Source organism: Giraffa tippelskirchi, chromosome 4, assembly GCF_054371585.1.
Source record: "Giraffa tippelskirchi isolate mGirTip1 chromosome 4, T2T-mGirTip1v1.2.pri, whole genome shotgun sequence".
Taxonomy (NCBI): domain Eukaryota; kingdom Metazoa; phylum Chordata; class Mammalia; order Artiodactyla; family Giraffidae; genus Giraffa; species Giraffa tippelskirchi.
This window is the reverse complement of record NC_137278.1, coordinates 164,852,429-164,878,205: the sequence shown is the minus strand read 5'-3', so window position 1 is coordinate 164,878,205 and position 25,777 is coordinate 164,852,429. Positions and strand designations below refer to the sequence as shown.

The window sequence follows — 25,777 nt, the reverse complement described above, 5'->3', positions numbered from 1 at the left end:
TTACCTTTGTAAGAAACTGCCAAACTCACTAGCAATGAATGAGTTTCTGTTTTTTTGAATCCTTGCTAGTATTTGGTATTGTCAATTTTTAAATTTTAGACATTCTAATAAGTATGTGGTGATACTTTCCATTGTTGTTTTAATTTGCAATTACCTAATGACAATGTTGAACATCTTTACACATCTTATTGTTGAGTTTGAGTTTTTTTTGTATATTTTGGATAGAAATCTTTTATCAGATATATATTTTATTAAAACATACATTTTATCCACAAATATATGGCTTGGTTTTTCAGTCTCTTAACAGTACTTTTCACAGAGAAGAAGTTTTAAATTTTAATAAAGTCTAACAATGTTTTTTCATGAATTGTGCTTTTGATGTTGTGTTTAAGGTCATCACTAAATCCAAGGTCACATAGCTTTTCTTCAGCATTTCCTTTTAAATGTTTTCTAATATTTCATTTTGTATTTAGGTCTGTTATCCATTTTGAGTAATTTTTTGTGGAAAGTGTAATGTCTGTGTCTAGATTAATTTCTTTTTACACATGGATGTTCAGTTTTTCTAGCACCATTTGTTGATTATCTCTATTGAACTGTTTCTGCTACTTTGTCAAAAGTTGGTTGATCATCTATAGAAGATTTTTAATGGGATTGCATTGAATCTATTGGTCAAGTATCTTAACAGTGTTGAGTATTCCAATCCATCAACATGGTATATCTATTTTTCACTCAGTCGAGTCCAACTCTTTGCAGCCCCATGGACTGTGCAGGCTCCTCCATCCATGGGATTTTCCAGGCAAGAGTACTGGAGTGGATTGCTATTTCCTTCTCCAGGGGATCTTCCCAACCCAGGGATCGAACCAGGGTCTCCTGCATTGTAGGCAGACACTTTACCATCTGAGCCATCAGGGAAGCCCAAATGAAAGTGAAAGTTGCTTAGTCCTGTCCGACTCCTTGTGACTCCATGGACTATATCGTCCAGGGAGTTCTCCAGGCCAGAATACTGGGGTGAGAGCTTTTCCCCTTCTCCAGGGGATCTTCCCAACCCAGGAATCGAACCGGAGTCTCCTGCATTGCAGGCAGATTCTTTACCAACTGAGCTATCAGGGAAGCCGCTTTTCTTTAATATCTTATAGATTTTCTAAATAGATTTATCTAAATAGATAAATATCTATTATTTAAATATCTAAATAGATTTTCTACATAGACTATCTAAATAGATTTTCTTTAATATCTTTCATCAGAATTTAGTAGTGTTATGCATATAGATCATATACATATTTTGTTAGATTTATGCCTAAGTACTTCATTTTTGGTGTGCTATTATGTTTTAAATGTCTAATTGCAGCTGTTCATTGCTGTTACATAAGAGAGGAATGACTTTTGAATATTAACCTTGTGTCCTATAACCTTGCTATAATTGCTTTCTAGTTGCAGAAGGTTTTTTTAATAACAACTAAGTATTGACTTATTTTTTGTTGTTTTCTTTTTTAAAATTGGAGGATAGTTACAATATTGTGTTGGTTTCTGCTGTACATTAACAGGAATCAGTCATGAGTATAAATATGTCCCCTCCCTCTTGAATCTCCCTCCCACCTCCCACCCTGTTCCACACCTCTCGGTTGTCAAAAAACACCAGATTTGTGTTCCCTGCATCATACAGCAAATTCCCACTGGCTTTCGGTTTTAATACAGTGATGTATATGTTTCAGGAGCTTTTAAATTTATTTTTTGGGTTTTTCTACATGGATAATCATATCATTTGTAAAGAAAGACTATTATTTCTTCCTTCCCAATGTGTATATCTTTTATTTCCTTTTCCTATCTTATTGCACTAGCTGGGACTCTGAGGATGATGTTGAAGTTAGAGGGGCCATGTTAACCTCAGGTCTACAATGGGATCACTCTAGTGAGCCTTGGTCAGTATTACCTCTCCCTTGGCCTGTTGTAACAGCCTCCTAACTGGTCTTCCTACTTCCATTTTTTTTATTGGGGTATAACTGCTTTACAATGTCATCAGTCTCTGCAGTGATGTAAATCAGCTATTTATATACATACATCCCCTTCCCCTTGGACCTCCCAACCCCTCATCCCTACTGTTGTTCCTACAAAATCAATTGTCTGCATAGTCGTCAAGATGAGTTTTTAGGAACGTAAACCAGATCATGTCACATTGCAGATTAAGAAAATTCCGCTGGCTTGCTGTTGTACTTTTACTAAAATCTAAATACCTCACTTTAGCCTACACTGCCTGGTACAGCCTGGCCCCCGCATGCCTGGGTAGCATCATTTTGTATGATTCTTCCCCTTGGCCTCTGGATGCCAGCCTTCTTGGCCTTCTTTCTGTCCTTCAAGTACATTCTGCCTTTGGTCCTTGGCATCAGCTGTTCCCTCTGCCAGGAATGTTCTTCCTTCTGCCTGGAATGTTCCTCCCACTCGCTGTAGCGCCGGTTCTTTCTGGTTCTTTAGATCTCAGCCGCAGTGTCACCGTCTCAGGGTAGCCTTCCGATTGAACGTTGTACTTAGTCATTCTCTGTTATGTTAATGTGTTTTGATTCTTGGCATAACTATCACAGCTACCAGACTTCACCTTGTTTCCTTTTTTAATCCTGGATCTCTGTTCCCCTCTCCCCTGACTCTGACCCTTTCAGCTGCTGGAATATAAGCTCCTGGCGAGTAGGACTCTCTTCTCTCCTGTTCACTGCTGTATCTCCAGTGCCTGGAATAGCACCAAGCCCGAGGGAGATGCTGAGCAGTCCCTTAGTGATCGACACCATCCTTCCCAACCTGAGCTCTTGACGGGAACCTGGAATGTATAATTGTCCCAGTTGTGGGCAGGATCTCATCCCTTAGTTGTGTACACACTACTCTTTTCTTTTTTTTTCCTTTTTAAAAAATGGTCTTATTTTAGTAGATGGAGGCAGGTGATTTATAATTTTATTTATTTATTGACTGTGCTGGGTCCTTGTTGCTGCACAGCTTTGCTCTAGTTTTGGTGAGCAGGGGCTGCCCTCTAGTTGCAGTGCATGGGCTTCTCCTTGAGGTGACTTCTCTTGTTGCAGAGCACAGGCTCAGTAGTTGTGGCACCCAGACTTAGTTGCTCCATGACATGTGGGATTTTCCTAGATCAGGGATCAGACCCATGTCTGCTGCGTTGGCAGGCGGATTCTTTACCACTGAGTCACCAGGGAAGCCCCCACACTGCCCTTTTCTGCCTGCTCTGAGCAGCTACTTCTGGTTCTTAGGCTTCCCCCATCACTTAGCTCGACCCCTCAGTTCTCTTACCCACCTCAGGCCGCTTTGCTCAGACAACCACCGCAGACAGGCTTCTTGGACTCTGGCCCTCAGCACTCTTTCTCCCCTGGCCCTGTTTAGTTTTGCTCCCCAGCCCGAGGTACCAGAGCTGTGGTTCGGAGGCTCCTGGAGGCCTCCCGATGCTGAGGCCTACACCCTTGTCTGCTGTGCTTGGTGTTCAGAGCCTGGAATGCTGCCTGACGTGTTGAAACTCGCTGAACATTTATTCTGTGCATGAATGAGGATCCACCAAAAGGTTGCAAGAAAGCAAGAGGATACCCAAGGTCTGGGTGGCCAACAGTTTGTCCAGAGGAACAGATGAGGAATGAGAATATATTTGTTTTAGCCTCTCCTTTGGGGTTGGCCCATCCCAGGTCTTGGGAGTGTACTATCCACTCACTGTTTAATAAAAGATCTGTCTATTTGCAAAAAAGAATTTATTTGTCCCAGACACATTAGGCACAACAGTTTGAAATGTAACAAATGGACAAATGTAGCGTTTAGATACTGGAACGTTTGGAAAGAGAATTTCTGAAAATGATGACTCTCTGCTACTATGTATGTGAGTCTTCAAGTTCAAAAATTTTGTATTTTGTTCATTTGTATATGATAATATGTGGAATAGGAAATGGCAACCCACCAATATTCTTGCCTGGAAAGTTCCATGGACAGAGGAGCCTGACAGCCTACAGTCCATGAAGTCACAAAAGGGTTAGACAGGACTGAATGACTAAGCACATATAAGGTGTAACTGTGCGTGCATGGGCGCGTGCACACACACACACGTATGCTCCCTATTTTGTTCTTCTAGCATTTTGTTCTTTCTGCTAAAGCCAGTAATTCAAGACATTTGCAACAGAGGGCAGAATTGTGTAAGAAATTTAAATGCCTTTTATTTATTGCCCCAAAATCACTCCCCAATATAAATGACAACAACATATGGATTGAGCTATAGAAATACTCTTTTTTGACTCCCTGGTTTTCAAAATTTACTTATGCAAGTTAGTCAAAGGCCTTGACTTATTTTTCATGTGGTAGTTTAAGATACTCAGTAATATATGTAAACCTTAATATTAATAAAAGCAGGTGTGCTGATCCTTTGAGAGAAAAACAGTGAAATAGAGATAAGTATTTAATGTTTAACTCTTTTATCAAGATTAAATGATAGGCACCCATTGTTCCTCTCCAAATATGCTTTAGGATTATTGACTTTTCTTTCCATTCTAGTGTTGGAATGCAGGCTTTTTAAGGTTACTGCTGCTGACAAATGCCGATTAATATTCTTTATTGCAAGATTTCTGAAGCTTCTGGGAAAGACCAATGAAGCAGAAGAGTTATTCTTGAGCATTGAGAGCATGTTACTGCAGGTAAATTGGGAAATAATTTTTAAAATCCTCAATTGTTATTCAATTTTTGTTAGATATTTTCAGGTATCATTTACCTTTGTTCACTTACAGTTTCATCCACAAAGAGAAGAACTAATGAATAATAAATAATTATTACTTATGTTGGTCAGTGAGGAATCTTTGATTTTAATCCGTGCCCCAAACTGTGTATTAGTGATGACAAGCAATAAATAGATGGGAGGTACGATTGAATGAATGAATACCAATAGGTGTCATTTTGGAGGAGAAAAGGAAGGTAAAAAAACAAGGGGTAAAGTGAGTAGTGGATTGAAATAAACTAATAAAATACTTAAAGAGTTGGTTATACTTTTCAGAAAGATGTTGGGGAAGGTTGATTATCTTGTTCCTATTATTGATTTACATTTCCCAAAATGGAAACTTTTGGGCTTGTTGAATACAATGAAACTTTCACTCATAACATAAAACTATAACTGTTCTTAGGATGACATTTAATGGCCCTTTAAAGACTATTTACTAATTGTAGTAGTTTTTGGACCAAGGGTAGTATAACCCAAGACAAGGCTGTTTTTGCTTGAAAACAAAGGCCTTCACCTTCTCATAAAGGTCTATCTGTGTCCCATCAACACACATCTTTGTAGAAGGAATTCTACCTAAAGAGACGTGTAAGACTCTAGATCTGCAAGTCCCTTTATTGCAGAGGCCGTGCTTATTTATCCTCTTCAGTGCTTAGTAAACGTGACAAATGAATCAATGAGCCAACTTGAATTTGCAATACTTTGTGTCCTTAGAAGGTAGCATGGAGTAGTGCAGGAGCCTGTGCTATTTACAGATTTAAAGTGCTTTGGCACTTAATGTTGTGCAACTTTGGCAAGAATGTGAACCTCTGACTCAGAGTTCTTCATTGTTGAGGGTTCTAAGATCTGTCTCATGAGCTGTTAACAGAGTCAAGTGAACAGGTGCACAAAGCACTTCTCACAATGTGTGGCACATAATGAGATCTTAAGCTCCTTTTATTACCATCCGTGGGTTAAAAAGTAACCGAGGCCTAGGTTAGAGATAATGAGTTTGATTTGAGCTATCTCAACCTCTCTTGCATTTTGACAGAGTAGAGTCCAGTGATTCTCTGATATCTTATGATTATGGAATTCCCCCTGCACCAAATTTTTTTCCTCATGAGGTCCAAGTTTTCATCACTGATGTGTCTTCTTGGAAAGTACCAATTATGTTATTAGGTCATCACTGAAGGCCTGATTTCAGCCATTCTCTCAGTCAGTCACTTATTCATTCACTTATTCATTCATTCACTCAGTCAGTCACTCACTTATTCACTCACTCATTTTCTCATTTTCTGTCCTCCATATACTCATTCATCCAGTCATTGCCTTATTTATTCACTGAGCCATTTGCTAATTCATCCACTCACTCACTCATTCATTCAGTCATCTATCCACTTAGCCATTCACTTATTTACTCACTCATTCTCTCACTTGGCCATTCATTTATTCATTCACCTAGTCACTCAGATATCCACTCAGCAAACCTTCACTGAGGGTCTTGCCCAGGCTGAGCTCTGTGCTGGGAGTTGGGGTAATAGCAGCAGGTGAGGCAGACACAGTTTCTACCCTCATAGAGCTCCTAGTCTAGCTAGAAGTCACTGCCAGCATTTCCATCAGTGATGAAGTGTAACCTGTGGAGTAGGTGGGGTGAAGGGAGGTGGTGGCTGCTCAGAAAGTGTGACAAAGCTGAGACATTCAGAGAGGATTTCACACTTCAGAGCACTCCTTTTGGAGGCATCAATCTTATGATTTTATTCTCAAAATATTTTTGCAACAGTGCTTTAGGACTAACTACCACGGAGACTAAAAGAATTATTTTTGGGCTCTGAAGGCATTTCCAAAAGAGAAGTTCTAAAACTATTTTTGGCAATAACAACTTCTTTGAAACGTGCCGAATATTTTTGAGGGGAAAGAGCTTGTTATTTGTGCTATATACATTCTGTACCACACCACTTTTGTAATTTCTTTAGATTAGGTTATTTTAAAATTTTGATGCAGGGGTTTTCAACTGGGAGACAGTTTTGTTTCTGAAGGAAGATTGGCAATGTTAAAGGCATTTTTGGTTGTCACAACCTGGGAAGGGCGGTTGCTGATGGCATCTAGTGAGTAGAGGCCAGGGATGCTTTATACGTTTTACACTGCCCAGACCAGCCCTGCCCCCCCACCTGAACCCACCCAGAGCAAAGTATTATATGGCACAGAAATCAGTAGTTCTGAAGCTGAGAAACTCTGATTCAAAGTAGTAAGTATGCTTACCAAAAAACTAAGTCTCATGACCCTCTCTTTAGTACTTAACAGTAGGCGCACTGGGCCACAGGAAAACTAAAGGATGCTTGTGTGAAGGGGCCTCTGTTTGTGCATCAGAGGCTCACTTGTTAAGAAAAAGTGCAGAGCACAGCTCTGGAGACGGGCCAGTCTGGGTTGGACACCCTTGTTCTCCTATTTGCTAGCCATCTGAACTCGGGTGATTGATGTAACCTCACTGAGCCTCAGCTTCCCTGCCTGTAAGAGAGAAGTAATAATCTCCATTTCCTAGGGTTTCTGTAAATATCCTCTGAAGTCATGTATGGTGAGAGTTTCGCTTGGTCAGGGCTCCATAGGTGGCAGCCAGTATAGACCATGACCCAAGAATGCTTCACAATCACTGTGCATATCAACAAATGTTTACTGAATACCCACAAACCATAAGGCTCAATTCTTGGGCTATGGGGTCTCTGCCCTCAAGAAGCAGATGGTCTGGAGCAAGAGAGAAATAAAAGACATGTCTTCATAAAGGAGATGCTGATGGTGTATAGCTGCATTTGACCAATTAGTATTTCTGGCAATATGGTCAGGGAGAAAGGGTCAAAGGACCACCATGGCCTGGTGGTGGGTTGGGAGCTGTCATCCTCCCTGGGATAGGGGGTTCTGCCCCACTCAGACTGATTGAACATGGCCATGACTTGGGGAGAAACCAAGGAAACCCTGAGGATTTGAGTCTGGCTGATGGACTTGGGGGAATTCAAAGAGGAAGCTGTATTTGGAGGGACGATGATGAATTTTTAACATTTACACTGCTGAGTCTGCAGTTCAGGAAAGATATCCAGGTGGAGTGTCCAGCCAGCTGGGAAATGCAGGATTGGAAATCTGGAAAGAGACTGGAGAGACATCTACATACATATGGATGCTGAAACCACAAGAGGAAACAGGATCTCTGATTGACAGTAGGAATTGGTTATTGGGAAATTACTTACCCTTAAAAGGAGGAAAGGGAAAGAACCTGTACAGGAGTGAGATATTGGAAGAGAATCAGGACAGCCTAGTTCCCCCAAATCAAAGAGGGAGTGGCTAATAGCATCAGTTGCTGCTTAGAGGTCTGGACAAATGAGGACTGAAAGAAGGACCCTGGGCCTGGTGATTGAAGGTCAGTGGTAACCCTGAGATGGAAAGGGCATGTAGTGGGAAGAGCCAATCTGCAGAGCTTAAGAGGTGAATGTGTGGTAATGAAATGGGAATGTGCATGTATTGATACCCATTTGAGAAGTGTCAGTAAAAGGAGAAAGATGAACAATCAGGATATTACCAGGTTCAGGTTAGGTTTGATCCAGGATATATGTGTGTGGAGCAGGAAATGACCAAGGGAGAGGGGTGGATTGGAGATGCTGGTGGGGACGCGGTGAGGAGGACATGACTCCCAAGAGCTAGGGAAGGAGGAGACTGACCCTTGGTTAGGAGGTTGGATATCCCTTCCTCTGGAATAGGCAGGAAGGAAGAAAATGGGTGAAAGCACTGCTAATTTTAAATTGAAAAGAAAAGGGAAGTGAGGCATACCAGAGACTGTAATTTCCCAATATCTGGTCCCCCTTTCATAGTAAGTTATGTCCCCACCCTCCTCATCAAATGACTGGAAAGAAGACTACATTTTCCATCATCCACTGAAGCAAGATATGAGTACCTGCCTAAGTTTTGCCTGATGGGATTTAAATTGAGGTGCTGGGGATAACTTCTAAGAAGTTTCCATGAAGTGAAGGGTGTGCCTTCCCTTTCCTCTTTTCTCCTTGCTGCTGGTTGGATTGTGGATGTGATGGCTGGAGATGGAGCAGCCATTTTAGACCAAGAGGCATCGTTGGGAATAGAGGTCAGGCAAGGTCAAACAGTGAGATAAGAGAAACCATGTCTCTGACATTATGGTGTGTCATCCGCTTCCTGACGGTTGCATTAGAGAGAAATCAAGCCACTGTTAATATGGGTTTTCTGTTACTTGTACCCAGTCATAATCTTAATTAATATCTGAGGGCAATCTTTCAGAGTAGTCTTGATCTCAGTAAAGTCAGCATGCAGGCCATCTTGAAGTGGAGGATGGACAGTATGAGCACTAGGACTGAGATCTAGGATAGCTGCTGAGAAGGGAGGCTCTTTGAAAGATACCCATGAGGGAATGTAAAAGACTAGAGGTCTCTGTGCCCAGGGACTCCACACCACTCCCAGCTGCCTTCAGGACTGAGGTAAGTTTTCAGAGTAGTTATAACCTATTTGCAGGACACTTACTGGAAAGCTCTGGGTCAAGCCACAGAAGGTAACTTTCAGTAGGTGCAGGAGAGCAGAAGAAATTCCCATGATGGAGACAGGCTCAGTCAGTCCTGTCCTGGGCTAACATTTCAGTACAGCATGAAGTATTGCATAACCATTGATAATGGTACTGCTGTCTATTTGAATAGGGCCTATTAATTGCCAAACATATTCACAGATGCTCTTGTTAATATTAAGTTTTCTGAAATGAGATATTAATAATAAGATAACTCATCACTAGCTCTCTTTTAAAAGATTATAACCAACTAATGTATTCTTATGTATTGATAAGGTTTTGATAGAGGTGTGATTTAACATAATGAAGTTTAAGTATCCCTGAAATAAACATGCTAAACCGGGAAAGAGAATTGAAGTTCGCGTCTTTAAGCAAAAATGTATCAAACATGAAGTTAACAGGGACTTCCCTAGTGGTCCAATGGTCAAGAATCCACCTTGCAATGCAGGGGGCGGGGTTTGATCCCTGGCCAGGAAAGTAAGATTCCACTTGCCTAGAGCAGCTAAGACCATGCACCACAATTAGAGAGTCCGTGTGCTGCAATGAAAGACTCTACATGTCGCAACTAAGATCCAATTCAGCCAACAAACAAACAAACCCAAAAACATAAACAAACAAAAAACCCAGACCAAACAAAACCCCATAAAGTTAGCAGATCTCTGGTCACAGTTGAATTCAAGAGTCACACAGATGGTGATTTTAGGTGTTTGATTGGATTTTAGATAATACTTCCTCCGTGAGCTTTAATAGATGTGAGACATCACCATGTTATTCTCACCTTCAAAAAAAAATTGCCATTAACTAACAACTTGTGAAAACATTTTCCAAAGACTAGTTTTGGTTTGCAGTGTCTCCCCATAAACGTGTCACTGTAACAACCACTCTGTAAGTATTTAAAATTCCCTGAGACCTGCTGTGAAGCGTGCCATCTTTTGCGAGTTCATTATGCAGTGAGCTTTCTCGGGTGGATATCTGGTGGCTGTGCCTGGCCTAATGCTGTGTCCCCTCACGAGTGTGTTCTCTTTCCTTACGTGTAGAGTCAGTCCATGACCAAAATGCTTCCCAGAGTACAGAATGCTCTCGGGGAGCTCTGTCTGGAAATAGGGATGACTCAGGAAGGCTTCCAGTATTTCCAGAAAGCGTGGTTCAACCTGATGGAATTTTCATCCAGAAACTTAAAAGACAACCAGAACTTGGTGAAGCAAAAAGGTAGGGTGGGCATGTGGAGAGGGCATCACTTCTTGTGGTTCAGAGTCAGACTCATGGGCTCTTACCAACCATGAAGACAGGGAACTGGGCACGTGTGCTTTGTTTGCTTGATTTTTTTTGGTGGGCGTGTGAGGGTTGACCCTGAGCATTCCTCCTTTGACAGACCATCCTGTTAGCATGTGGGAGGCTGTTGTGACGTACCTCATACTGCTTTGAGCAGTAAGGGGACCCCCGGCTGTGAAGCCAGCCTTTCTGTGTTCAAATCCCGCCTCTCCACTTACTGTCTTTTTGCTCTTATTTATTTATCTATTATTTTTATTTTTAGGCTCTTTGCTTTTATTTACTTGTTAAGTTTGTTTTTATTTTTTGGCTCTCAGATTTAAATGGAAGAAAGTAGGGAAAACCACTACACCATTCAGGTATGACCTAAATCAAATCCCTTATGATTATGCAGTGGAAGTGGGAAATAGATTTAAGGGACTAGATCTGATAGACAGAGTGCCTGATAAACTATGGATGGAGTTTCGTGACATTGTACAAGAGACAGGGATAAAGACCATCCCCAAGAAAAAGAAATGCAAAAAAGCAAAATGGCTCTCTGAAGAGGCCTTACAAATAGCTGTGAAAAGAAGAGAAGTGAAAAACAAAGGAGAAAAGGAAAGATATACCCATTTGAATGCAGAGTTCCAAGGAATAGCAAGGAGAGATAAGAAGTCTTCCTCAATGATCAGTGCAAAGAAATAGAGGAAAACAATAGAATGGGAAAGAATGGAGATCTCTTTAAGAAAATTAGAGATACTTAGGGAACACTTCACACAAATATGGGGTCAATAAAGGACAGAAATCATATGGACCTGACAGAAGCAGAAGATATTAAGAGGAGGAGGCAAGAATACACAGAAGAACTGTACAAAAAAGATCTTCATGACCCAGATGATCACGATGGTGTGATCACTCACCTAGAGCCAGACATACTGGAATGCGAAGTCAAGTGGGTCTTAGGAAGCATCACTACGAACAAAGCTAGTGGAAATGATGAAATTCCAGTTGAGCTATTTCACATCCTGAAAGATGATGCTGTGGAAGTGCTGCACTCAATATGCCAGCAAATTTGGAAAACTCAGCAGTGGCCACGGGACTGGAAAAGGTCAGTTTTCATTCCAATCCCAAAGAAAGGCAATGCCAAAGAATGCTCAAACTACCACACAATTGCACTCATCTCACACCCTAGCAAAGTAATGCTCAAAATTCTCCAAGCCAGGCTTCAGCAATACGTGAACCGAGAACTTCCAGATGTTCAAGCTGGATTTAGAAAAGGCAGAGGAACCAGAGATCAAATTGCCAACATCCATTGGATCATTGAAAAAGCACGTGAGTTCCAGAAAAACTTCTATTTCTGCTTTATTGACTATGCCAAAGCCTTTGACTGTGTGGATCACAATAAACTGTGGAAAATTCTTCAAGAAATGGGAATACCAGACCACCTGACCTGCCTCTTGCCAAATCTGTATGCAGGTCAGGAAGCAACAGTTAAAACTGGACATGGAACAACAGATGGGTTCCAAATAGGAAAAGGAGTATGTCAAGGCTGTATATTGTCACCCTGCTTATTTAACTTATATGCAGAGTACATCATGAGAAATGCTGGACTAGATGAAGCACAAGCTGGAATCAAGATTGCTGGGAGAAATATCAATAACCTCAGATATACAGATGATACCACGCTTATGGCAGAAAGTGAAGAAGAACTAAAGAGGCTCTTGATGAAAGTGAAAGAGGAGAGTGAAAAAGTTGGCTTAAAGCTCATTTTTTAGAAAAACTAAGATCATGGCATCTGGTCCCATCACTTCATGGCAAATAGATGGGGAAACAGTGGCAGACTTTATTTTTTTGGACTCCAAAATCACCACAGATGATGATTGCAGCCATGAAATTAAAAGACGCTTACTCCTTGGAAGGAAAGTTATGACCAACTTAGACAGCATATTAAAAAGTAGAGACGTTTCTTTGCCAACAAAGGTCCATCTAGTCAAGGCTATGGTTTTTCCAGTGGTCATGTATGGATGTGAGAGTTGGACTATAAAGAAAGCTGAGCACCGGAGAATTGATGCTTTTGAACTGTGGTGTTGGAGAAGACTTTTGAGAGTCCCTTGGACTGCAAGGAGATCCAACCAGTCCATCCTACAGGAGATCAGTCCTGGGTGTTCATTGGAAGGACTGATGTTGAAGCTGAAACTCCAATGCTTTGGCCACCTGATGCGAAGAGCTGACTCATTTGAAAAGAGCCTAATTCTGGGAAAGATTGAAGGTGGCCATCAGTGTTTGATGCCCGAGGCTGTAATGGTACCACAATGAAACAGAGACAAAGAGCATTCAGTGAATGTAGATACTGAGCAGTTTTGACCCACTGGTTTACAATCAGACAAGGAATAAGGACTCTAGACTTATGTTGTATTTAAAGAGCTATGTCAATTAGCTTCTGTTGTATAGCAAACCACCCTGAAACTCAGCAGGTCAAAAACCAACAACCACTTGTTGTTGCCCGTGTCTATGGGCCACCAAGGGCATCCCCCTGGTCCTGGCTGGGCTCATGCAAGCCCTTCTGCAACCCAGCTGGCAGGGCCAGTGGGCTCCAACTCTCAGAACACCTCACCCTGATGTCTGGTGGCAACAGAGTTCTGGGCACGAGCTGCTCATTGTTCAGGAAATAGCCCAGTCCTGCTCCCCTGGGGGCCCACAGAATTCTGAGGGTGAGAGCACACGTTTATGGCTAAACTGAGAACTGGCGCAGCATCCTCTTACTCTGCATGTGATTGATCACAGCAAGTTGCCAGGCTTCAATCTGGGGCCAAGAAAGAGACTGACCTCTGGATGGGAGGAGGTGCAGAGTGGCATTGCCAAGGGGAGAGTTGGATACAGGTTGGCATGGAGAATTACAGCTTTTTTTACAGTCTGCTGTAAGATCTAAGGTCACCTTTGGAAAGCTGCTTACCCTCTCTCCATTTCACCTGTAAATCCACCTTGATAGTAATAGTTAACATTTGTTTCATGCTTACTACATACAAAGCACTTGATGTTCTTGACCTCTTTTGTCTTCTAGTATACCTCCTGTGGTATATACAGCTACTCCCATTTTATAGATGAGAAAACTGAAGGTCAGAGAGATGAAATAAAGTACATCAGCTCCCAGCGCTGGCACCTCTGGTACCAGGAGCCTGAGAGGCCTATCTGACTAGTTATCCAGGCCTATCTGGCCCTAAGGCCTGTCTGCACAACTCCTTGCTGTGCAGAATCTCTTCTAGTGTTGGCCTTTATAAAGCTCTAATGCTCCACATATAGAGGCTGGCTTCTAAGTCATCATCCTAATGCAGACAGGCCTGGTTGCAGGCATGCTGGGACCTTGGTGAGCGGAGGAAACCGTGTGGAAACCAGAGATACTTCCGTGGGTTCTGGGACTGGCCTCCTAGAGCCAGTTGGGCAATGAATGGAGTGCTATTGATGATGGGATGGTTTTTTGATAATTTAATGGTAATCTTTTATAGTCAAAGCTGAATTCCATAGTTGCTGCTGCTGCTGCTAAGTCGCTTCCGTCGTGTCCGACTCTGTGCGACCCCATAGATGGCAGCCCACCAGGCTCCGCCGTCCCTGGGATTCTCCAGGCAAGAACACTGGAGTGGGTTGCCATTTCCTTCTCCAGTGCATGAAAGGGAAATGTTAAAGTGAAGTCACTCAGTCGTCCGACTCTTAGCGACCCCATGGACTGTAGCCTACCAGGCTCTTCTGTCCATGGGATTTTCCAGGCAAGAGTACTGGAGTGGGGTGCCATTGCCTTCTCCGGAATTCCATAGTATAGGGAGTTAAATCTGCCTTGTTTACTGCTAGCAATGCTCTAATAACACCTTCTGGAAGCATAATTATAGTTTTATCTCTTTCCATAATAGAGTGTGGGCTTCCCTGGTGGCTCAGATGGTAAAGCGGTAAAGCGTCTATCTGCAATGCAGGAGACCCGGGTTTGATCCCTGGGTTGGGAACATCCCCTGGAGAAGGAAATGGCAACCCACTCCAGTACTCTTGCCTGGAAAATTCCATGGATGGAGGAGCCTGGTAGGCCACAGTACATGGGGTCACAAAGAGTTGGACATGACCTAGCAACTTCACTTCAGTATAATAGAGTGTGGCTTGGAAAACTGTGGACTTCTCTGGTGGCTCAGCTGGTAAAGCATCTGCCTGCAGTGTGGGAGACCTGGGTTTGATGCCTGGGTTGGGAAGATCCCCTGGAGAAGGGAGTGGCTACCCACTCCAGTATTCTGGCCTGTAGAATTCCATGGACTGTATAGTTCATGGGGTCGCTGACTGAGTGACTTTCATTTTCACTTTGGAAAACCATAAAACTTTCTACTTTTTAGAAGTCTTTTATTGTTAGCATATCTAACTCAAAATAACTAGCAAAATCTTAGGCCTTTGCAAAGGGTAAATTTAATGTGTATCTAGGTACAGCACGTTATTTATTAATTAGGTTTATGGGGCTTATTCATGTGTTTCTGTCATAAGGCTTTAACGTTTTATTGTTCCTTATTCAAGGCTGTACCAACTGCCTTTTGTAGGACTCGGTTACCACGATGATAGTTGGTCTCACTACATCCATATTCTCTATTTTTGACCTGTTAATTTGTGAAATAGACTCGAATTTGGTTTCAATCTATTGTCTTTGTTCCTTGGCCCCATAACTGCGGCCCACATACAAAATTTGTTACTTGAAAACCAAATCCCATGCAATATAGGTCAGTAATTGATTTATTAAGAAAAAAACCCAACTGTTGGCAGCAATGAAGAAATGCTACCAAATGCTCTGCCTAGTGACTTCTTAACTCTTGTAGGAAAAAGGAGCATCATCTTCTTTGCCAAAATTTATTCCCTGCAGGCAGAGTGCTGAACAACCTGGCAAAGTCAGCATCTGAGGAGTACTTAAAAGAAAACCATATTTTGCAATGTGCTACCGAAATTTCCAGCTTATTGGACAGCAATCCCTGTGACCAGGCTACCATGAAATACACTGAAGGTGTTCTAACGTAAGCATGTGTTTTTCTTGAAAAATGTCTTAGTTTTCTGTACTAGCTGTTATTGTTACAATTAATCTGCTTAATCCATACTTGCCAATCCATGTCCCTCCTGACTGATTGGGTTAAGAAAGACTGAATTTTAGCATTTCTATCCTCTGGTTCAGTAGTTCTCAACCATGGGCAATTTTGTGGAACCTTGGCAAAGATCTGGAGACATGTTAGCTTGTCATGACTGGGGGCATTGCTACTGGCAGCTAGTGGGTACAGGCCAGGAATGCTACTAAACATTATACACTGCACAGGACCCTCCACAACAAACTGTCCAACCATAAAGGTCAACAGTAGAGATGTGGATGAACCTAGAGTCTGTCGTACAAAGTGAAGTAAGTCAGAAAGAGAAAAGCCAAATATCGAATGTTAACGCACACATATGGAATCTAGAAGATGGTAGAGATGAACCTATTTGCAGGGCAGCAGAGGAGATGCAGATGTAGAAAATGGACTTGTGGACACAGTGCGGGAAGGAGAGGGTGGGATGAGTTGAGAGAGTAGCATTCATATATGTATACACTGTGAAATAGATAGCTAGTGGGAACCTGGAGTTTTGCACAGAGAGCTCAGCTCAGTGCTCTGTGATGACCTAGACTGGTGGGATTGGGGTGGTGGTGGAAGGGAGGCTTGAGAGGAAGGAGATAAATAGTGTCCCAGTTTCTCATGAAGATGTATGCACATCTTATCAATCACTTTGAAAGCCTCAAATCTCTGCTAATACAAACTGCTGTGCTGTTTTGTGTCTTGAATATAAAGGATGTTTATGAGATTTGTTTTTGGAAGCACAACGAAGGTAGCCAACAGTATCGTGCCCAGTAAGTCACACATGTGCATTTTGTTTTCAGATTTGCTGCTGGAAACACTTGTCTTGCAAAAATGAAACTTCAAGAATGCTTAAATATCAGGAGAAGTTTGTTTGGTGAGAAAAGCATCCTAGTCGGAGAAATTATGGAATTTTTAGCAGATTTACTGTTTTTCCCACTGAGACACAGTGAAAGGTAAGTTTTTATGAAATGTTTCAAGTCGTATGTCTCCTTCCCCCGCCCCCATACCTGGCTGAAAAAAGCCCATGTTTGGCAGGGAGATCTTTACTCACTCATAGGGGTGTCTCACTACTTTGGCTCCAGCCTTGTCCAGAAAATGAGAGACTCACCAGGCCTGAGATTTCACCCTGATCTATTTGTCAGGACACTGACCATCATGAATTTGAAAGGAGCTCTTGGCTCACAAACTGTGTAGAGGTTTTGTCAGGAGGAACAGTAAAAAGTAAACACACTCCTAGCATCACTTCTAGGTCTTGTGAGGAAGGGGTTGTGCTTGAGGCCTCTGTGGAGTGTGGATCTAAAGCATCATGCCTGCTGGTCTGTCTTGTGCAAGAGCCTGCTGCTGTCTCAGGCTGCACTGTCCTGACACCCCTCTTCGCTGGGGAAGACCTCTTGCTCTCTTGCCACGTGTGGGGCTTTCCTCAGCTCCCCACACAAGGCACTGCTAAAGCTGTTAAAGCAGAAAGTATTCATAGAACTTGTTAAAGAAAGGTGAGACAGCCTTCATTCAGACCCTTCATGAGAGGCATGCGGACCTCCGCCATGGGGTTCTGCAGTGGACAGAGACAGATAGGACTCAGCTCTGAATCAAGAAGGAGTGGGTGGCGGAGGGGGGTGATCAATTGTGGATGGACAGTTACTAAGAGGAGACATCAAGGGCGGGGTGGGGGTAGACTCTGGCTAAACTGACCTAACAGGATTCTTGCTAAGGCAGGCCAGGGGGAGCAGAGGTCACTGTGGGACAGTGAGGGTGAGGAATTGGAGTAGGACGGTAATCAGGTATCAAGCACGGCTGAACTGACTGAACAGGATCCTCGCTGAAGCCGGACAAAGCAGAGATGAACACAGAAGCCCAGAAGTTGAGGTCTAGTTGGGAATCGCTCAGGAGAGCCTGTGTAGAGTTTGGTCAGGAGACTCTGTCAGCACCTGTGTTTTAAAGCGGGATGTACGTATCACCCTTTGGGTCTAATTCCTGTTAGGATCTGCCAGGCAAGACCTGTTCTTCCTTTGACGGGCTGGTGTGAGCGAAGGTTCTCTGTGAGTCCACAGAGAGTCCATCACACTCTTCCTTCAGCCTGGCCTGCACCGTTTCACAGCCAGGTCAGCTGACTGAAGGGTCAGGGATGCTCTAAGTGAAATTATAAAGTTGTGAGGTTTTGCTTTTGCAGCCCCTCCCTCTCCTCCCTATTCCCTGCCTTGCCTTTCACTTTCTGCTGTCCACCATCCTGGAGAGCATGTTACTTACATCAGGGAGAGGACCTCTTCTGGCTTTTTTGCTCCTAAGAAGAATATGACATGAGTCATCTCTGGCACTGAACTGCAGATCAGTGTTAGCCCTTTCCAAGAGTGGTGTGCGTGCTCAGTCGTGTCTGACTCTCTGCGACCCCATGGACTGTAGCCTGCCAGGTTCCTCTGTCCATGGGATTTCCCAGGCAAGAATACTGGAGTGGGTAGCCATTCCCTTCTCCAGGGGATCTTCCTGACCCAGGGATTGAACTCGTGTCTCCTACATCTCCTGCATTGGCAGGTGGATTCTTTACCACTGAGCCACCTGGGAAGCCCTTTCCATGAGTATTTACCTTTCAAAGAGTAGTCCCTAATGGGAAAATGCTGGATAGCACAGCAAGCTGGGTTCGGTGCTCTGTGATGACCTAGGGGGGTAGAATTGGGGGGAGGGAGAGGGGGGCTCAAGGAGGAGGGGAGAGATGTATACACATAACTGATTCACCTTCTTGTCAGCAGAAATTAACACAACATTGTAAAGCAATTATACTCCAATAAATAATAAAGAGTAGCTCCAATAAAGGTGCTTCTAAGAGTCAAGTTAACAGTGCTCTATAGCAGTGCTGAAATGTTGGGCTCTGGGGTTCGATTGCCTGGGTTCAAATTTTGTTTCTGCCACCTGGTAACAGTGAGAACCTGGGCACATACTTAACATGTTGGTGTCTCATTCGTTTCCTTGTTGGTAAAATGAGAGCTGTGACAGTATCTTCCTCGCAGGACGATGCTGAGAACTGAGATCCTCTGTGTGAAGTGCCGAGCAGAATGCCTGGCACACTGAAAGAGATGATAAATTGAGTTCTTAGTATTATTATTTTGCTCCCCAGCAGGGAATTTTTGAGGCACTTGACACCACATAAACCTCCTTTTGTTCCTCTTAAGACCAGCACTGTGAGCAGAGAACAGGCCTGTCTTTAGAGAAGCAAAAGGCTTGACAGTAGAACCATTGCCTCGTAAAAGAGAAATCTAAACACGTAGCATACTGACTGAGTCATCGCTAGGCGGGGGCTGCCCCACCTCAAATCCAGGGCTGGCGGCGCTTGACTCACGGGACCCTGAACCCTGCTGCTGTTCCGCGCACGTGGCCTCTGTGTCGGAGGAGCTGACCATTCTTGGTATCCTTCTTTCCAGACGTCATTGTCGATAGTCAACCTTCTGAAATGACCGAGAAGCCTTTTTCCTTGCTGAAAGTTGTCCTTAGGTGACCTCATTTTCCACATTGGTTAAGACCAGGGAATATTTTGCTGTGGGACTCAGCTCACCTCTCAGACATGTGGAGATCCTTTGTCCTGGTGGCCAGGGGCTCTTGAAACAGCTCTCATGCCCTACAGAAATAATCTGAGTGTCCTGAGGGCCTTGGGGAGTGGGGATAAGTAGGGATGGATACATGAGGTCAAATCACAAAGTTTAAAGTAACCCCCTGTGCCCCAGAAAGGAGAAGGATGAACAAAGGGTCATAAGAGGAACGGGGATGTATTCTCAGTGAAGTCAGTGTCATTGCTGTCTCTCAACTTTGAATCCATTCACCAGTAGCTGTCTTTACATTGTCATTCAATTCTTTTCATTTTCATTGGAGACAAGTGTCTCCACTGCCTCACTTCCTGTTGATGTCATTCACCTTCTTTCTCCACCCAACTCTGTTTTGTCCATCCTTGTGAATGTCATCAGGAACATCCTAGTTCTGTGTCTTTGCACTTTGATCTTGATGGTCCTCTGCTTTGGGAGTGTTTGACAGCATCATTCATTCCTGAAACTGTGCTCTTCTGGTTTCTGAGCTACCCTCCATCATGGCTATCTTCTCTGATGACGCCTTCTCTGGTTCTTTCGTGGGTTTTCTCTTTTTCTCCAGATGGTGGAGAGAACTCTCGTCCAGATGGTGGTGTTCTCTTGGGTTCAGTTCTTGGGCTCTGTATGTCTCAGTCACAGTGCCCCAGCCTTGCCTGTGCCTAGGGCTGCAAGCCAGCATTCAGTAAGGCAATGGCTTCTCGTCTTGTCTCTGTCTCTTCAGACCTCCATCATCAGCTGCACACATGTGCATCCACTGGCCCTCTCCAACGTATTAGGCAGTTCAGAGTGAACATTATCAACAGTGAACACACCCACACCCCTCCATGACAAAATGCATCTTCTCCTGTGTCACCCAGTGCAGACACCAGGGCACCATCTTAATGATTCATCTTGGTGATGTTTATTATAATCAGTCACCATGCTAAACCCGCTGCATACATTTTCTCACTTAATCCTCACCACAGGTCTGTTATCCTCATTGTGAACATGAGAAAACCGAGGTTTAGGAGGTTTGATGCCTAACCACTGTGTCACTGCCAAGCCCGCCTGACTTCAGAGCTCTAGCTCCTAACCTCATCATCCTACTGCCCAAGAGGATGTCAGGACTCCTGGCACCAGGCCCACCACTTTCCACGTGATGCCAAGACTTAGCAGGTCTCCTGTCGCATCTGTGGCCACTGCATTAGCTCAGACCCTCATCATTCTTTGTCTGGACCAACTGGTCTCACTGCCTAAATCGTCATCTGCTACTTCACTTGCACCCAGGTGAACTTTCTAACATGCAAATTTAATCATGTCGCTCTTTAAAAAGAATTATTATTTATTTAGCTGTGATAGGTCTCATTTGCAGCATGCAGGATCTTTAGTTGCAGTATGTTGGATCTAGTTCCCTGACCAGAGGTCGAACCTGGGCTTCTGCATTAGGAGCACAGAGACTTAGCCACTGGACCACCAGGGAAGTCCCTGAACGACGTCAGTCTTAATGAAAATGCTTCAATATTGAAGTCCCAAACTCCTGGGTTCACACTCAATACCCTTAACAAGTGGTTGGTCCTATGTTTCACTCTCCAATCTCTCCTTCTACCTGGGGACACTCTCTGAGGGCAAGGGTTAGTCTTCCTTATCTTTGCACCTGGGCCCCAGCACCAGCATTCCATGAATGTTTGTTGGATACATGAACGCCATGCTTCTTCGATGCAAAACTTTGATTAAATTTCTCTTTTCTAGATTCCAAAGGAAGCAAGCAATCGAATATTATAAACAAGTGATAAAAATAAAGGAAAATGCAGGCACTCTGGCCAACTCCCCACTCATCAGGAAACAACTGAGCATTAGCCTAAGTGATACCTTATGTAAATTAGGTAATTGCTTTGACATATTTCTATTAGAAGCAGATGACTTTTCCCTCTATCTCACTTGCATACTTTGCTTATTTTTGAAAAGTCTTCATCTTTGAAGTCAGCAACTCCTGTTCCATATTATTTTCAACTTTTTTTCTCTCTCTCTCTCTTTTTTTTTTTTGCTGCTTATTTACTTCCCCTCATTAGATAAGTGTCTTAGTCTGTTGCTATAACAGAATAGACTGGGTGGGTTAAACAAGAGAATTTTATTTCTCACAGTTCTGGAGCCTGGGAAGTCCAAGATCAAGGTGTCAGCAGATTAAATGTCTGGTGAGTGCCCATCTTGGGCTTCTCAGGTGGCACAGTGGTAAAGAATCTGTCTGCTAGTGCAGGTGATGTGGGTTTGATCCCTGGGTGGGGAAGGTCCTCTGGTGTAGGAAGTGGCAACCCACTTTACTATTCTTGCCTGGAAAATTCCGTGGACACAGGAGCCTGGTAGGCTACTTTCCACGGGGTTGCAAAGAGTTGGACAGGACTGAGCAACTGAGCAACTGAGCTCAAGGGCCTATCTACTGGTTCAAAGACAGCTGTTTTCTTGGCATGCCCTCACATAGTGGGAGAAAGAGCCCGAGAGCTCTCTGGAGGTCTCTTTTATAACGGCACTAATCCCATTCATGCAAAGGAACATTTCATGCAAAGATAGGCACAATAAAGGACAGAAATGGTATGGACCTAACAGAAGCAGAACATATTAAGAAGAGGTGGCAAGAATACACAGAAGAACTGCACCAAAAAGATATTCATGACCCAGATAATCACAATGGTGTGATCACTCACCTAGAGCCAGACATCCTGGAATGTGAAGTCAAGTGGGCCTTAGGAAGCATCACTATGAACAAAGCTAGTGGAAATGATGAAATTCCAGTTGAGCTATTTCAAATCCTGAAAGATGATGCTGTGAAAGTACTGCACTCAATATACTAGCAAATTTGGAAAACTCAGCAGTGGCCACAGGACTGGAAAAGGTCAGTTTTCATTCCAATCCCAAAGAAAGGCAATGCCAAAGAATGCTCAAACTACTGCACAATTGCACTCATCTCACACACTAGCAAAGTAATGCTCAAAATTCTCCAAGCCAGGCTTCAGCAATATGTGAACCATGAACTTCCAGATGTTCAAGCTGGATTTAGAAAAGGCAGAGGAACCAGAGACCAAATTGCCAACATCAACAAATGACCCCATGAACTGTACCCCACCAGGCTTCTCTGTTCATGGGATTCTCCAGGCAAGAATACTGGAATGGGTTGCCATGTTCTCCTTCAGGGGATCTTCCTGACCCAGGGATCGAACCTCTGTCTCTTCTGTCTCCTGCACTGGCGGGTGGTTTCTTAACTGCTATCACCCCGTGGGAAGCCCTACTAGCTCAGGTGGAATTTACTTACATTTTAAGGGCCACTGTTGAAGAACTGAGAGCCTCTGAGACAAAGGGCCTGTTTTCTAGGCTCTGCTGTTGCCAGAGACGAGGGTTAACAGGACCACATCTTTTACTGCCTCAGTACTTATTGGACTCAGTAGCCCATTCCCATGTTTTGGAAATAGTCACGTGTTGAATTCTGTCATCTTCCTGAAGCATTGCCACCAAACCTGGGAATGGAGGAGAATGAGAGTTGAATTAGAGGCTGCGAATACTGGTTGGTAGTTAGCTGGAGACAGGCCACCGCAGGAGGGTGGGCTGGGGGGAGTCAGAGATGTGATTCCCACAGACAGCACTTGCCACCCTTTGTGCCTCCAAGGAGTAGGTTCACAGAGAGAGAGGGTTCAATGAGGGTCAAATAGATATCTCTTTGCCCTTGGGAAGCTTTGTTGATTTCTTCCAGCAGGCTACACTAGAAATTGCAGTTTCTGTAAATGCCACAACTAGAAAAATTCTGAAACATCATCAGAGCTCCTGAAATTTCATCGCCACAGGACACTCTACTTCAGCTTTAAAGAGTTGTTTTCAACCCAGGCTGATTTTGACCCTCAGGACAAAAAAGCTGGAGAAATGTTTGATGTCATGGCTGGGGGTGGAGCTGCTGCTAAAGTCATTTAGTCGGTGGAGGCCTGAGTGGTTGCTAAACATCATACATGCCCAGGAAAGCACCCCCACAGTGAAAATTATCCAGTCCAAAGTGTGAATAGCGCTGAGACAAAGAAACCCTGATCTAAACCAACCACTTACCCCAGCGGGTATGATTGGCATCCATATTACAATAAAACAGGATTGCTTTCAGCCTAGTCATTTGCTGACAAAAAAGGCTTAAAACTCTTGATATCTGAAGGGAAAGAATATTTTCTGTTTTCACTCTCTAGATTTAGGAATGAGTGTGCCCATGTGTGTGTATACTTTTTTTTTTTTTCAGGTAAGGGTTTCCATGCTGAGTACGTGAAAGAAAGATTTATGTTTGTAAAGAGAAAATGCAGTGCAAATCTAGAGAATGTTAGTGGAAAAGGAACTAGTTTACCTGATCTGGTTGCCTGTATTTTTGTTCTCAGTTTTGGTGACTTGTCTATGATGAAAGTATAATGTATTCATTTGCTTTCTGATAACAGGGCCTCTGTAATGGCAGTTGTCATATTTGATGATGTCTTACGTAAGTCTTCATGGTATGTTTCAGTTTTGCAGTCCATTTTCAGTGCGGTTCAGTGTGGTTCCAAGCAAGTGTTTTTCTGTAAGGAGCACTTTCTTGCCATCATTTCATTATTTTTCTCTCGCACTGGTGATTGAAGTTGATTCGTTTTGCAGAAGGCCCACTTCAGGCTTACAGGAACACTGTAGGTGGTTAGGTCAGCTGTCAAGGCAGGACTCTTGTGCTTTTGTTTCAGTCCCTGGTGGTGAGAGCTGACAGGTATCTTCAGTACAAGAGGAGGAGGACCTTGGGTGGGAAATAGACTGTTTATAGAGACCTCAGAATCAGTTGTTCATCGACATATTTTTAGTTTTCCTACGTGGAGGTAGAAAAACTTTTCCTCCATCCTCTCAGGGTCCCTGGCTGAGCTTGAAAATTAAATTGAAAAGACAGACTTTTGCCACCCTCATTCCACCTGACTCTGTGGGCAGAAATTTGAGAGCTTGCTTTGGTAAGAAATATTATCTTAGCAGGCTTTTGTCAGGGGCCCAGGATCTCTAAACTGCATCTTTTGGACCTAGTAAGGAGTCCTGGAGGATAGAATTCCACCTTTGTCACCAAAACTTGAAAAGAGAAAAAATTTTTTTCCTTTACCCTTCTAGATTCTCCTGCTGGGGCCCTGTAAAATTAGCCTCAGAAAAGATTGAAGTGAAGTGAACTGAAAGTTGCTCAGTTGTGTCTGACTCTTTGCGACCCCATGGACTATACAGTCCATGGAATTCTCCAGGCCAGGATACTAGAGTGGGTAGCCTTTCCCTTCTTCAGGGCATCTTCCCAACCCAGGGATCGAACCCCGGTCTCCCACATTGCAGGCAGATTCTTTACCAGCTGAGCCACCAGGGAAGCTAAAAGATTGATTAACAGGAAAAAAATCAAACAGAAGTTTATTTGTGTGTGCATCACACTTACACACACTCTCAGGGATGAGCAACTCCAAGGGGTGGCTTGAACTTGCGATCTGTGTACTAACTTAGGGGAGAGGGAGGCAGGGAAAGCGCACTCATGGAAGGGCAGATGACTCTTTGGAAGTGTAAATAGACCCTTAGGAGAATAGATGATGTGGCAGTTTGTGACAATGTCTGGCTGGGTATGGTGCTGGCTTCCTGTTGCCCCAGGAAGGGGTCTTACAACACTTGAGTCCTTGTGACAGGCTCTAGTTTCAGGCACAGAAGGGATCCTAGGAACTCAAATAACTCAGCTCATAATAAGTCTCATGTCAGCATAGACTGCTTTCAGGTGGCATAGTGTGATCTCCTTGAGAAAGTGAAAGTGTTAGTCACTCAGTCGTGTCCGACTCTTTGTGACCCTTTGGACCATAGTCCACCAGGCTTGTCTGTCCATGGAACTCTCTAGGCAAGAATACTGGAGTGGGTAGCTGTTCCTTTCTCCATGAGTTCTTCCCAACCCAGGGATCAAACCTCGATCTCCTGCATTGCAGGCAGATACTTTACCATCTGGAGCCACCAGGGAAGCCCCAGTAATCCCCTTGATCTACCTTTAATGGAAAAAGCCTATCTACAGGGAGCGTGCCCAAGGGACTCCATAAAATAAGAAGGAAGCCAGAGCCACATGTAGCTGGGACTCATCACTAGTCATTTTTAAAGAAGTCTTGAGACCTCTAGTAAAAGTGTTAACCAAACATTAGTCATCAAAGCGATCCTCTTTCAGAGTTTTTGCATTGAGGAAAAAAGAGAACTGTGGTATATGACACTTGCTTGCATGCCAAGTTGCTTCAGTTGTGTCCAACTCTTTGAGACCCCATGGACTGTAGCCCACCAGGCTCCTCTATCCATCGGATTCTCCAGGCAAGAATACTGGAGTGGGTTGCCTCCACCAGGGGATCTTCCTGAACCAGGGATTGAACCTGTGTCTCCTGTGGCTCCTGCATTGCAGGCAGATTCCTTTACTGCTGAGCTACCAGAGAAGCCCCATATGATGCTGACCCTGTATCTATTCAGTAAGGATTTAAGTGCTTTATACATTATAAGGCATGATGGAATTATAAGGATGAGTTATTTTAACCTAAGTAGTTTGTATGTCTGGGGTGGTTTGGGA

The 25,777-nt window shown here is 43.5% G+C and overlaps 1 protein-coding gene across 1 annotated transcript in view; it reads left to right on the top strand.

Annotated features, from left to right (window-relative positions):
- LOC145547031 (putative tetratricopeptide repeat protein 41) overlaps positions 1-25,777 on the top strand; it is a 92,295-nt gene that overhangs the window by 50,949 nt on the left and 15,569 nt on the right. The window contains 5 exon segments of the mRNA XM_081595582.1: positions 4,522-4,661; positions 10,319-10,490; positions 15,412-15,559; positions 16,447-16,599; positions 20,941-21,074. Coding sequence (XP_081451708.1) covers positions 4,522-4,661; positions 10,319-10,490; positions 15,412-15,559; positions 16,447-16,599; positions 20,941-21,074 — 747 coding nt within the window.